The 12,984-nt window shown below is 41.7% G+C and overlaps 1 protein-coding gene across 1 annotated transcript in view; it reads right to left on the minus strand.

Annotated features, from left to right (window-relative positions):
• Positions 1 to 12,984, minus strand: part of LOC122810122 (casein kinase II subunit alpha') — a 1,273,718-nt gene that overhangs the window by 1,239,307 nt on the left and 21,427 nt on the right. Inside the window, exon 2 of the mRNA XM_044081598.1 lies at positions 11,947 to 12,006. Coding sequence (XP_043937533.1) covers positions 11,947 to 12,006 — 60 coding nt within the window. The remainder of the gene's footprint in view (positions 1 to 11,946; positions 12,007 to 12,984) is intronic.

The following is a 12,984-nucleotide window of genomic DNA, read 5'->3' on the forward strand; positions in this document are numbered from 1 at the left end:
TCCCTGACTACTTTCTTCGTGTTTCACTGTTGCTGTCATCACATTTGCGTAAATTCCCAAAGCTATGGATGGGAGGTGGAAATTAGATTGGATTTAGAGAAAATTAGCAAATGGTAATGCTTGGTGAAGGTATGAACAGAACTCCAGGTAGCAGCTTCTAGGATGTCCCTGCTAGAGACACCTCTGAGAAAGGCTGTAGAGATAGATGCAGCTCTAGTTTAATGTCGTCTAATACCCTGTGGGGTAGGCTTTCCATGGTGCTTATAGCAGAAATTAATGCAATGGCCTATCCATTTAGAAATGGTTTGCTTTGAAATAGCCTTCCCCTCTGCCCCTGCAGCAAATGCAACCCGCAGTTAATATTTCCTTAGAGGTTTAGTCCTGTCCAAATAAAATCTAAGTCATCTGTGCACATCTAAGGAGTGCAGTATTCACTCCCCTTTGTTCTCTGGATTAGAAAAGAAGGTTGGTAAATGAATTTGTCTACAGAAATGTAGAAGTAAGTATCTGTAGGTCTAGAGTTAGAGTAACAAATTCTGTTGAGGTCAACAAACTGAACTTTCATGCAAGATTTGGAAGAAATTACAGACGCAACTCACAAAAATGATAGATCCATGTCTTTTCGTCTGGTTCAACATGTCGGTAGTCGGATCCAACCTCAGCACCTTGTGCCAAAGTATTGGATTCAAGAGTTCCGACTCATCCCCTACCCACAATTCTCCATCTTGCCTGAGCCACCTCAGAAGGAGTTTGCTGACTGGCCATAAACAGTTACGAGTATAAGGAACTAAACACACAAATAAATATATATAGATATATATATATATATATATATATATATCTGTGTGTGTGTGTGGGGGGGGGGGGCTTATAAGCCTGGACAAGAGTTTATCCCCAAAAAGAAACCGCAGTCAGCACCTGTCTCCCATGTCAATGAGGAACACAACTGGAACCCCTGGGACAAATTTGTTGTTTCCCATCCACTCAAAGGTTGCGCTTTAAGAGGGTCACTGTTTTTTTTTCTCATCACCACCTGCATTAACTGTTGACTATTTGTATTTTTTGGTTAGGGGGTGAGGATCTTGAGTGATTTTCTTTCCTACCTTAATCAAACTACTGATTTTTTTTTAGGTTTACTCATCAAGCCAATCCTTCTACTATCCACTATTTAGATGTTACGTTACAGAAAACTGACTATGGTTTTAAATCTGTTTTCAGAAAGCATACTTTCTCCAACACATCATTTACAGCAGCACACATCCTTATCAGAAAAAAGGCATCATCAAAGGTCAATTTGTATGCATTTGTCGTATGACCTCTGATTGATTATTTTTCTGAATGTGCTGTGTTGCAACAGATGTTTTCTGAACAAGGTTACCCCACTGAGCTTATTAACTATCAGGACAGAAGTTACACATGGTAGGAAAACTATTTACAGGCCCACTCTAGGTATGGGAAGTAGTTTTTCCAATAAACATGGCTGTATGTATTCCAGTAAGACAGGTTACAACAGGGCATTTGTTACCAACTTCAGTTCTAATGCCCAGCACATTAAGAATATAGTATCAAAAGAATAGGAAAAATTTTCAAGTTTTACTGATTTATCTAATTTAAAAGGTAAAACCATCAAAGTAGTCTTTAGGAAGGGGCAAAATATTTAAAACATGCTTGAGATGGTAGGACATGATTATGTGTTTGTTCATAGAAAGAAGGGTACCTTCAAATGTGGTGCCTGCAACCAATTTTCTTTTGTAAACAAGGAACAGGTATCATTACCATATAGACAAAAAACTTTAACTGCTAAGACTTGCACCAACTGTAATTCCCAGGGTCTGGTCTATTTAGCCACCTGTGGATGCAGTGACAGTTTCTACGTTTGCAAGACAGACAGCTCAAACTTAGAATATATGATCATACAAATTGAAGTTATGGGAAAGAATAGTGGAAGCTAGGTTAAGAAGGTAGGTGATTAGTGATCAGCAGTATGGTTTCATGCCAGAAAAGAGCACTACAGATGCAATGTTTGCTCTGAGTGTGTTAGAGAAATAGAGAGACTGTCAAAAGGAGTTGCATTGTGTCTTTGTGGACTTAGAGAAAGCATATGACAGGGTGACTACAGAGGAGTTGTGGTATTTATTGTATGAGGAAGTCGGGAGTGGCGGAGAAGTATGCAAGAGTGGTACAGGATATGTACAAGGGTAGTGTGACATTGGTGAGGACTGCGATGGGAGTGACAGATACGTTTAAGATGGAGGTGGGATTACATCAAGGATCAGCACTGAGCCCTTTCTTATTTGCAGTGGTGATGGGCAGGTTGACAGATGAGATCAGACATGGACTATGAGGTTTGCAGATGACATTGTGATATGTAGTGAGAGTAGGGACCAGGTTGAGGAGACCCTGGAGAGGTGGAGATATGCTTTAGAGAAGAGAGGAATGAAGGTCAGCAGGGCTAAAACAGAATGTGTGTGTAAATGAGAGGGAGGGTAGAGGAATGGTGAGGCTGCAGGGAGTAGAGATGGTAAAGGTGAATGAGTTTAAGTACTTGGGATCAACAGTTCAGAGTAATGGTGAGTGTGGAAGAGAGGTGAAGAAGAGAGTACAGGCAGGGTGGAATGGGTGGAGAAGAGTGTCAGGAGTTATTTGTGCCAGACGGGTACCAGTAAGAGTGAAAGGGAAGGTCTACAAGAGGGTAGCGAGACCAGCTATGTTATATGGGTTGGAGATGGTGGCATTGACAAAAAAAGGCAGGAGTCAGAGCTGGATGTGGCAGAGTTAAAAATGTTAAGATTTGCACTGGGTGTGACTAGGATGGACAGGATTAGGAATCAGTATATTAGAGGGTCAGCTCAGGTTGGACAGTCTGGAGACAAAGCAAGACAGGAGAGATTGCGTTGGTTTGGACATGTGCTGAGAAGGGATGTTGGGCACATTGGGAAAAGGATGCTAAGGATGGAGCTGCCAGGTAAGAGGAAAAGAGGAAGGCCTAAGATAAGGTTTATGGATGTAGTGAGAGAGGACATGCAGGTGGTTGATGTGAAAGAGCATGATGTAGAGGACAGGAAGAAATGAAAACAGATGATCCGCTGTGGCGACCCCTAATGGGAACAGCCGAAAGATGATGATTATGAGAAATTCTCACTAGGTGTAATGTCAACAATGCATTGTATAAACACACTTTATCATGCAATGCTAAGTTCTCTCTCTTTGTTAGAAACTATCTAAGGAACCCAGAGGCAGACCCTGGGAACATAAATTGGAAAACAGAGAAACTTATTGGCAGTTATTTTTGGAATCTGACAAATCTCCAGGTCTTAATGATCATATTTCACTTGTGCCCCTACTCAAACTGAGGGCAGCTAAATTAGGATTCTATGTTTCCTTTATATTTCAACATGGTTGTTTTAATTATACCAATTTCAGTCCATGGGAATTATATATATATATAATATATATCTAGGTCATTATGTGACACTTGTGTATATTTTTAAACATACATCATATTTTTATCAATTCTAGTTATCAAGTTTCTTACTTTAAAGCAGTACATTAGCTAGATATTTCAGTTTATTTTCAATGTCCTTTTTGTTTTTTATGCCTGGCTCTTGAAATTTTTGGTAGTTCATTAATTTTCTTAATTGATGCTTGTATAAATTAACCTAAGTGGAACGGGTTTTTTTTAGTTCGGAAGTCGTCAGAGTTATTTGGACGAAAACGCATGTGTAAATTCAGTAGCGTTAAATAAAATTTACTCTTTACCAGCCAGCAGTTTTGTGCCCTTTGTGGTCCAGCATTTGGATTTGTGTGTTTCAGTGCAACATACCCAGACAAACTCACTCAGTGGGCATCAGAATTGGGGAACTTTTGCCCACAGAAGTAAATGTTTTAAACCCAGTGGGTTTTGTCCGCCATAATCACAAAAAATGTTAAAAGAGAAGGAACAAAACTTAAAATGGTAGAGTAAGGGAATTATCCTTTAACGAGTAGAAAGAAAAAAAGAAGAAAGGAGAAAGAAAAGTACAGTTGGGTACACTTACCATAGTGTATTCACTGTTGCAGTCATCACACTTGTATTATCTGCCTACAGGTAGCCCTCAGTCGGCCCGAATACCAGATACAGCAAAGTTTCTATCAATGAAATCAACATCTCGTATACGAAGATTGATTTAGCATTAAAAGATCTGTTTGATCAAGGGGTCATTGATCATAACACTTACCACTGGGATTTCTGCATCTGATGCGGTCACATCTTCCATGACGTCAGGTCGTCAGGGGTATAAAACATGCAGCAGACGCCATTACATTCGTTTTTTTTACCCCAGATGTCAGGAGCCTCCAAAATAGGAAGCAATTACATGGTGTGGAACACCTCCGGTAAAAAGCAAATACCACAGCCATAAGATATGGCCAAAAAGAAGATAGGCAGAAAGCATAGAAGAGTCAGGGGGCTGGAGGGAGGTTAACCAGGACTGCAAAAGTGAAGACACTCTAACATCTACATTTATGGTAAGTGTACACAACTGTACTATGTTCTTCGTGTTTCACTGTTGCAGGCATCACACTTGGGTTGATTCCCAAAGCTGATTAAGGGTGGAGGCAGTCAAGTAATAGGGCTGGCTAGCAGGCCTTGTAAGACTGCTGTGGCAAATCCAGCTCTGGATTTAGAAAAGACAGACAAAGTGGTAATGCTTGATGAAGGTGTGTACAGAACTCCAGGTTGCAGCTTCCAGCATGTTCCTGGCAGGGACTCCCCTGAGAAATGCTGTAGAGGTTGAGGTAACCCTAGTGGAATGAGTTCTGATCCTCTGTGGGGTAGGTTTTCCATGGTGTTTGTAGCAGAAATGAATGCAGTGTGCTATCCATTTGGAAATGGTTTGCTTTAAAATGGCCTTGCCCTCTGCCCCTGTAGCAAAGCTGACTATCAGCTGGCAGACTTTCTGAAAGGCTTAATCCTGCCAAGGTAGAACCTGAGTTGTCTGTGTATGCCCTAAGAGTGCAGGATCCTTCCCCCTTTATTCAGAGGATTAGGGAAAAAGGTTGGTAAATGGATGGACTGATTTACAGCCACAATGCATACCACCTTCGGCATAAAAGATGGGTTAGTCCTGAGGGAAACCCTGTCAGCATGGAAAATAATGAAGGGTTCCACAGCCATTAGTGCCTGTAACTCAGACACTCTTCTTGCTGAAGTGATGGCTAGAAGTAAGGCTGTTTTCCAAGAGAGGAATTTTAACTGTGCTGTAGCAGTAGGTTCAAAAGGGGGCAGCGTGAGCTTCTCTATTACAAAGAGAAGGTCCCTGGCAGGGGTGGGAGCTCTCCTCAGGGGTCTTAAATTGTTAGCTCCTCTCAGGAACTGTTTGACCAGAGGGTGAGAAAAGAGGTGGCTCAGTATTAGGATGAGCAGAGATGGCAGAGGCATGAATCTTAACTGAAGAGATGGATAGGCCTTTGTGGAGCAGCTCTGCTACGTAATCAAGGATTTGATGTAAGGTGGGCACGGCTGTGTCCTTTCCTTGAGACTGGCTCCAAGAACAGTATCTTTTCCATTTTTCTGAACAGGATTTCCTAGTACTAGGCCTTCTGGCCTCAAGGATGATGTTCAGCACCTATTTGCTGAGGGTTGCTGGGGGTGTATTCAGGGAATAAGCCAGGCTGCAAGTTTCAGGGTTTGCAGCAGAGGATGCAAAATCTGTCCCTCCTGCTGGGACAGCAGGGAGGGGGTCTGATGTAGGTGCCAGGGTGGCACTGTTGCCAGACTGTGTAGGAGTGGGTACCAGTGCTGGTAAGGCCAGTCGGGTGCAATAAGGATTGTCCTTGGTTTGACGCGTTTGATCTTGAGTAGTACTTGAGAGGACGGGCAGAGGGGGAAGGCATAAATTGAGAGGTTTTCCTATGTAAAGGATAGGGCATCCACTTTCCATACTTGTTTGTGGGGATTTCTGGTGCAAAAATTTGCTCAATTGATGGTTTTGGGGGAGGTAAAGAAGTCCACCTCTGGTGTCCCCCACCTGTGGGTCAGAAGTTTGAATGAGTTGGGTTCCAGTTTCCACTTGTGTGGGTCCAGTAGACTTCTGGTTAAGTAGTCTGCCAGTGAATTCTGTTTGCCTGGCAGGAACTGAGCTTGCAGGTGGCATTTGGCTGCTCAAGGCTGTGTTCCACAGGGCAATGGTTAACCTACAGAGTGGGTAGGAATGAGTTCCCCTGTTTATGTACCACAAATGTGGTGTTGTGAGTCTTTATCAAGAGTTGTCCTGGAATGATAAGGTATTTGAAGGCAGTCAAGAGTATTCTTTACAGCTAACATTTCTTTTTGATTGATATGTAGGTGAATTTGTCCTGGGTTCCATTTGTCTTGAATGCATTTGCCAGCCATGTGAGCCCCCCATGCACAGTCTGATGCGTCTTGTCAGGGTTTGGGCGGCGAGGAGTTCAGCGAAAGGGAGTCCCTTGTTGTGGTTGCAAGCCTCTGCCCACCAAAGGAACCCTGCCCTTAGACAAGGGATGATGGGAATAATTGTTTTAAGGTCCTGAGAATGTTGGCACCAGAGACTAAGTACCACTGAAGTTTCCTCATATGCAGTTTAGCATATGGAATTAGTAGAACGCATGAGGCCATAAACCCTAGGGCTTGCAGTATTTTTCTTGCAGATAGCTTGGTTCTGGTGGCCATTAGTTTGAAGTAGTTTGTCAAATAAACCTGCTTTTCTGGAGTGAGGAATGCCTTCTGGGAAGTTGTGTTCTAGCTTGCTCCCAGTAATACAATCTTTTGGCTGGGCACCAGATGGGATTTCTTTTCTTTGATGGTGTACCCCAGAGAAGTTAAAAGTCTCTTTACAAATGCCAGATGCTAAAGTAGCAATTCCTGACAGTCCGCCTGAATCAAGCAATCGTCCAAGTATGGATAAATTTGAATTTTTCTCTGCCTGCAGTATGTAATGGCTGGAGCCAGGTACTTTCTGAATACCCTGGGCGCAGTAGATAAGGCAAAGGGAAGTGCAGATAACTGATCATGCATAGAGCCTGCCCTGAAATGTAGATATTTCCTGCAAGATTCCCTTATGGGGATGTGCACATAAGCTTCTTTTAGGTCTAGGGCGACTAGCCAGGAGTCCTTGGCTAGCATAGGAAGCAGCTGCTGTAGTGTAAGCATTTTGAATTTTGGGACCACCAGGAAGGTGTTGAGAATGGACAGGTCCAGGATAGGGTGCCAAGAGCCCTCTTTTCTGGGCACCAGGAACAGTCTGGAGTAGAAACCCTGTCCTCTCTGCTCTACTGCAACAGGTTGAATAGCCCTGATACTGAGAGGAGAAAGTACTTGCTTTTGAGCCTCTGCCCACTAGTTTGGAGGAAAGTCTGGCAACCCGCTTAGGGGCTTGGCAGTGAGTGGAAGTAGATTCTGTATCCCTGGGATACAATATTTAGGACCCATCGGGCCTGGGTAATGGAATCCCGTTTTTTGCATGCCGGGCGAGTTTTACTCCTAGGGGTGCAAGTACTTGGGCATGGCTGGGAAGGATGATAGATAAGTCATTGTGAATTTTTTCCATAAGGGGGTGGGGCTTATCACTCCCTGTTTTTGAGGGGGGAGCTCTCCATTGTTTAGATATCCGTGTACCCTGAGACTGTAGCCTTGGTGGTCTGTTGCCCCTGGATTTGGGCTGAGACCACCTGGTAGGGACTGGAAAGGACCAGTTTTTTGAAGGCCAATCCCTACTGAATCTAGGTGGCTATACATGTAAGAAATCTTTAACAGTTTGCATAGATTTAGCTTTTTCCTCCATCTTTTTAAGAACCTCTTCTGCTTTTGTGCCAAACAAACGTTCCTGGTTTAATGGAACATCTGGTAATTTTGCTTTGACATGGTCTGGCAAGATTTGTTCCTTCAGCCAGGCATGCCTTCTCACAGTACAGACCCAGTGACCGCAACCCTGCAAGATGCTCCTAAGGCATCAAAACCACACTGCAAAGTATGTTTACTGACTTGGTTTGCAGAATGCATTAACTCTTGTAAATCTTTTTCTTCTACAAAATCTGGAAGCAACAACATTTTTTGTTTAATTAGTTCCATAATATGCTGTTGGTACTTCAACATGTGAAACTGGCAATTTAAAGCCCTGATGGCAAGAGTTGCAGAGGTTTATATACCTTCTTGCCCCATCTGTCCAAAGCCCTCGAATCCCTGCCCGAAGGGGTAGAATTTTTGGCTGTAGTAGCCTTAATATCTTTAAGAATCCCACTACGGATCCAGAGACCATTTCCCAGGGACCTAAAGAGAAATTTGAGAGTCAGGTTCCCTTGTAGTACCTGTCAGGCTTTCTAGGAGCTGGTGGTCAAGTATCAGGAGTAAGGCTGGATTCCATGAAATCATCATCTACAGTCTCCAGGACAGGAGGTATAGCTACAGGCCTGTGCTGAGGCAAATCTAAAAATTCTCAAGAGTCTCTTTTTGGACTGTGGTTAGTCCTGGCATTCCCAGCGGAAATGCTCTCAAGGTATGCAAGGTTTCACCAAAAGAAAAGTTTTCTGGAGGGGAGGAAGAGGGAATGGAATCCTCTGCATCTGAATACTCATAGGTAGATAAGTGCATGTCCTGGTAATCAGAAGGATCAGAGTCACTGGACTCGTGGTCTGTTGAAACAGAAGGGAAAATCAATTCTTTGCCTTTTAGAGGGGGAAGGCTGACTTCCCCTAATTAGAGTTATAAGGTCTTCAGCCATTCTAAGCATTTGTTTCTGTGGCATGGGAGCTTGAGCATGCGCTTTTGGTAGTCTGTTTTCTAGGCATAGTGCGAACTCTGGGCCTGAGAAACTCAGTTGTTTCAGTATGAAACGAAGTAGTCGGTTTAATATGAAAATCGGAAGGTCGGAATACACCCTCAGAAGCCGGTGCCTGCACATCAGCTCCGGATACATCCAAGGTAGAGACATCTGCAGGTTCCATAATCGAAGAATCTCGCGGCATTACGGACTCCAAATGGGTCTCAGCAGAGGCCTGCAAATCTGTAAAACGGGTATCAAGGGCTACGAAAGAGCCTCACCGAGTACCAGTGGACTGGTGACTAGCTTAACGGAAGCGCCGTCAGCAGTTTTGGACCTATGTGGTCCGTCTCTGTCTTTATCCTTATGTTTTTTGGGAAGATCGGTAGTCGGATGGCTTACCGAAGCCATTTCGGAATACGGAAAAAGAGAGCGAAAAAATTTAGCAACAAAGATAGCCTGATGACGAATAGCTTGGGCATTAAACAAGGCACAAAACAGACAGTGAGGGACGTCGTGGTCTGGGCCTAAACAGGTGATGCAGTAAGAATGAAAATCTCTGAGGTATTTGCTTTCCACAGGCAAGACAATTGTTAACTTTTTCTGACATCGGTTAAAGCAAGAAAAAAGAATCCCCAACTGGGTACTTAGCTTTAGAAGACTTGGTTCGAAACCCTAAAAACAAAATTTTCAAGTAGCTGCGGACCGGCACTTGTGAATTGCTTCTGCTTCGGGCACCTGCACGGCAAGAAAAGCTGATGTAATGGCGTCGGCTGCATGTTTTATACCCCTGACGTCATGGAAGAGGCAACAGCATCCAACGCAGAAATCCCAAGACTCTGCTATTCGAGCCGACTGGGGGCTACCTGCAGGCAGATAACCCAAGTGTGATGACTCAGAGTGAAACACAAAGAACATCTACCAACAATGGTACAGAGAGCTATCAAATGGCAGAAACAGGAAAAAATTATAACCCTAACGCAAAAGAAATTTAAGAAAATTGAAGGGAGGAAAAGGTGATTAGAAGAGATAAAACTATAAAAAAGTACAAAGAAATTGCCCTCAGTGTAATTGAACACTACACCCCAAAGCTCTACGAGAAGGATTTACATCTGCAGCAATTCCCAAACCCTGTAAGACATTTTCCAGCAAGTGTTCTCAGGGAATATACAAAAATACTCCCCAGATTTGAAACAATACGAACCGAGCACTGGCATTAACTGTCAAACAAAAAACTTAAAAAAATAAATAAATAAAATACAAAGCTGTGTGCCCAAATCTCTCAAACTTAGTAATCAAATAAAAACTCCAATCCAGGACATGTTGAATTCGCAGTTCCTTTATTAGTAATTACTACTACGACTAATAATGGAACTGTGAATTCAACACATCCCGGATTGGATTCTCATGACTTACTAAGCTCAAGAGATTTGTTTGAGTAGACAGCTTCCCATTTTATTATTTTTCAAATTTAAGTTTAACAGTTAATACCAGCACCAGCTTCATGCCGTTTCAAACCTGGGGAGTTATTTTTGTATAGTTAGTTATTCCACTGACAACACCTGGTGGAAAGCTGCTTACAGTGTTTTTTTCGACTAAGTGTGACAACTGGCTTACTGAAACTTTGAAGAACTCTGCAGATTTTGTAATGGCGTCACCTGTAACACTAAGGTGGCAAACGATCTGAGGTACTGCAGGGTGACCAGGGCATTAGGGGTAAAGGGAGGAGCTCAAAAGTTGGATCAGAGAGTCTAGTAAATGTAGGTACGTCAGATCAGAGACCCACTAGTTAAGGAACAGATGAAAAGAACATCTGATATTAAAAGTTAAACATTTTAAGGAAAAAATGTTATTGATACATTTTTCAAGTGAAAAATTTAGAAAAATCCAATATGGAAAACACTAAGGAAATATAAACAGTGTGTGCAGAGTACACAAATGTACTAGTACATCAGCTACATATGGGGGATATAACAGATGGAAAAGGAGTGAGGTTTAGAGAATAGTGGAGGAAGAATACAAGTGTGGGGGATTAGCGTAAACGAATTAAATGTAGCAGAGAGCATAAGCATGGGATACTAACAGAAAACATGGACTAAGTTTTAGTTGTCATCAGTTAAGTGGTGTAGCCACATGTGCAGAAGCATCAAATGGTCAGTTTGTGTAGATGCGCTTTAAGTAGAAATCCGAAATTAGGGTAGGAGGTAACATCCTTAGGTTTAGGAATTGACAAAAGGTCCCAGTCAAGACAACTGCAGTGAAACTCTAACCCATTAACAGTGGATATCACAAAATCTAAAGAAATAATTGCATCATACATTTGGGCATTACTTAAAAAGGACTTTTGAAATGAATTCCATAGCATAAAAGCAATAAATCGAGTTTGAATTTTAATTAATGCTGGTTTATCCATGTTGGTTTTGTTTGGTTGTCAGTTTTGTCCTTCTGACCCAATAGCACCAGCCATGGGTAAACCCTCCATTACAACTACACGCAAACAATTTAAAGGTAAATAAAACAAATATGATGAAGTTTTGAAATCACGGACAGTGTAAAGGTGAGTTAGTTTCTTCTAAACAACTTTGCAGTTTGAACTTTTTCTATAGCACTTGTGGCTTGTAAGACATGAAGCATTTCTTTGAGAAGTGCTTATGAAAACTTTCCTCAGAAATTATTCAGGACTCCAAAAGTATTCTAGCATCAAAGGCTATAATTAGATGGAGATGCTAACAGCACAAAGAATGAAAAAAGATGAATAAACAAAATTTCTACAGGCTATAAAATACATACTTGATAACTATTCAAATGGCAACAACGTGTAAAGCTTTACAGTACTTTTGCCAGTTTAACAGTTTGGTGCTGCAGCATTCACTACTACCCCCCCCCCCCCGACCAAAAAAAATATGTATATTTTCAACCAGTGCAGTCGTGAATCATCTTCAATTTCATCCTGCAGGACAGTGTACTCTAAATGATTCACTTAAAACGAAGCATCAGCATTTCAGCAGCAATTTTTCTAAAACGTAAATAAAACTTGTGTAAAAATTCAAACCTCACATTACTAGACTGTAGAGCAATGATACACAGACCAGCAGATAGTCAAATTCTTATTTTCTTGCAATTTATTTTTTCTATTTCTGTATCTATCTAGAAGGGAATACTAGTTCTGAGTCACCAAGCTTCTACTTACCTTCAGAAGTTCATACATATAGAACCGAATGTCATAGTCTGTCAGTATCTGGTACAATTGCTTTGAAAAAAAAAAAAAAAAAAAAAAAAAAAAAAGTCAATCATGCATGTTCCACACTGTTTAAAATTTGCTTATTCTTCCTACACATCTGATTAACTCAAGACAGCCTCATTCCTACAGCAGTACACAGTGTTTTGATTGTGTGCATTTACACTAAAATCAGAGATTTAGTCTAAAAAGTTTAACAAAGTTAAGACTGGGAAAATCACTCATCCTGTCAGCTTCCCTTTCTGAAATAGCCTCATTATCTCCCAACAGTAATCAAGCCTCTAAAGCGGCTCTGACATGGATTGTCATACTGCAACTCAAACTGCACCTGTCCATTTCAGCAGAGCAATCTTTCACACAAATACCAAAAAATTAAAAAAAGTTATGTACTCACCATAACATTCCATCTGTGCTGTCCAATTTCATTCCTCCTCAACTGCTGGAACTGTTAGGTTCAGATCCAATCCTCAGATCTGACTCTGCAGTTACTTAAGCCCATGGCCACCAAAAAAAAAAAAAACTCTCAAGCTCTTACCTTACACCCATCAATACACCAACCCCCCACACACTTCAGATCTTGTTTGCTGTCTGACAAAGTGGAAGTACTAATATAAAATTCTTAGAAGAAGCAATATCTTGAGCTCAACATGGAAAATGGTGTCTTTATAAACTCTTGTTCTTCCAGAAATCAACAGTGAAAAAAGGATGGGGGTCAGTGGGTGGGGAGATGAAAAAAATGATTAGATGAAACGTCACGGTGAGTACATAACTTCTTTACATGATGTCAGTTTTCATTCTATCCTCGACTGTTGGGACAGAGCCCCCAATTACATAAATTCCTGGTTGGACTAAGAAAGGGTATTCCTGAGCATATCTGAACCAAAGGCTGCTCTCCCTCTCGAGACCAGATCGAGTTTGTAATGAACAAAGGTATGAGGATTGGCCCAAGTTGCAACTGCACAAATTTCATCCATGGAAGCTCTAGATAGA

Source organism: Protopterus annectens, chromosome 8.part1 (genome assembly GCF_019279795.1).
Source record: "Protopterus annectens isolate FY-2018-M chromosome 8.part1, PAN1.0, whole genome shotgun sequence".
NCBI lineage: Eukaryota > Metazoa > Chordata > Ceratodontiformes > Protopteridae > Protopterus > Protopterus annectens.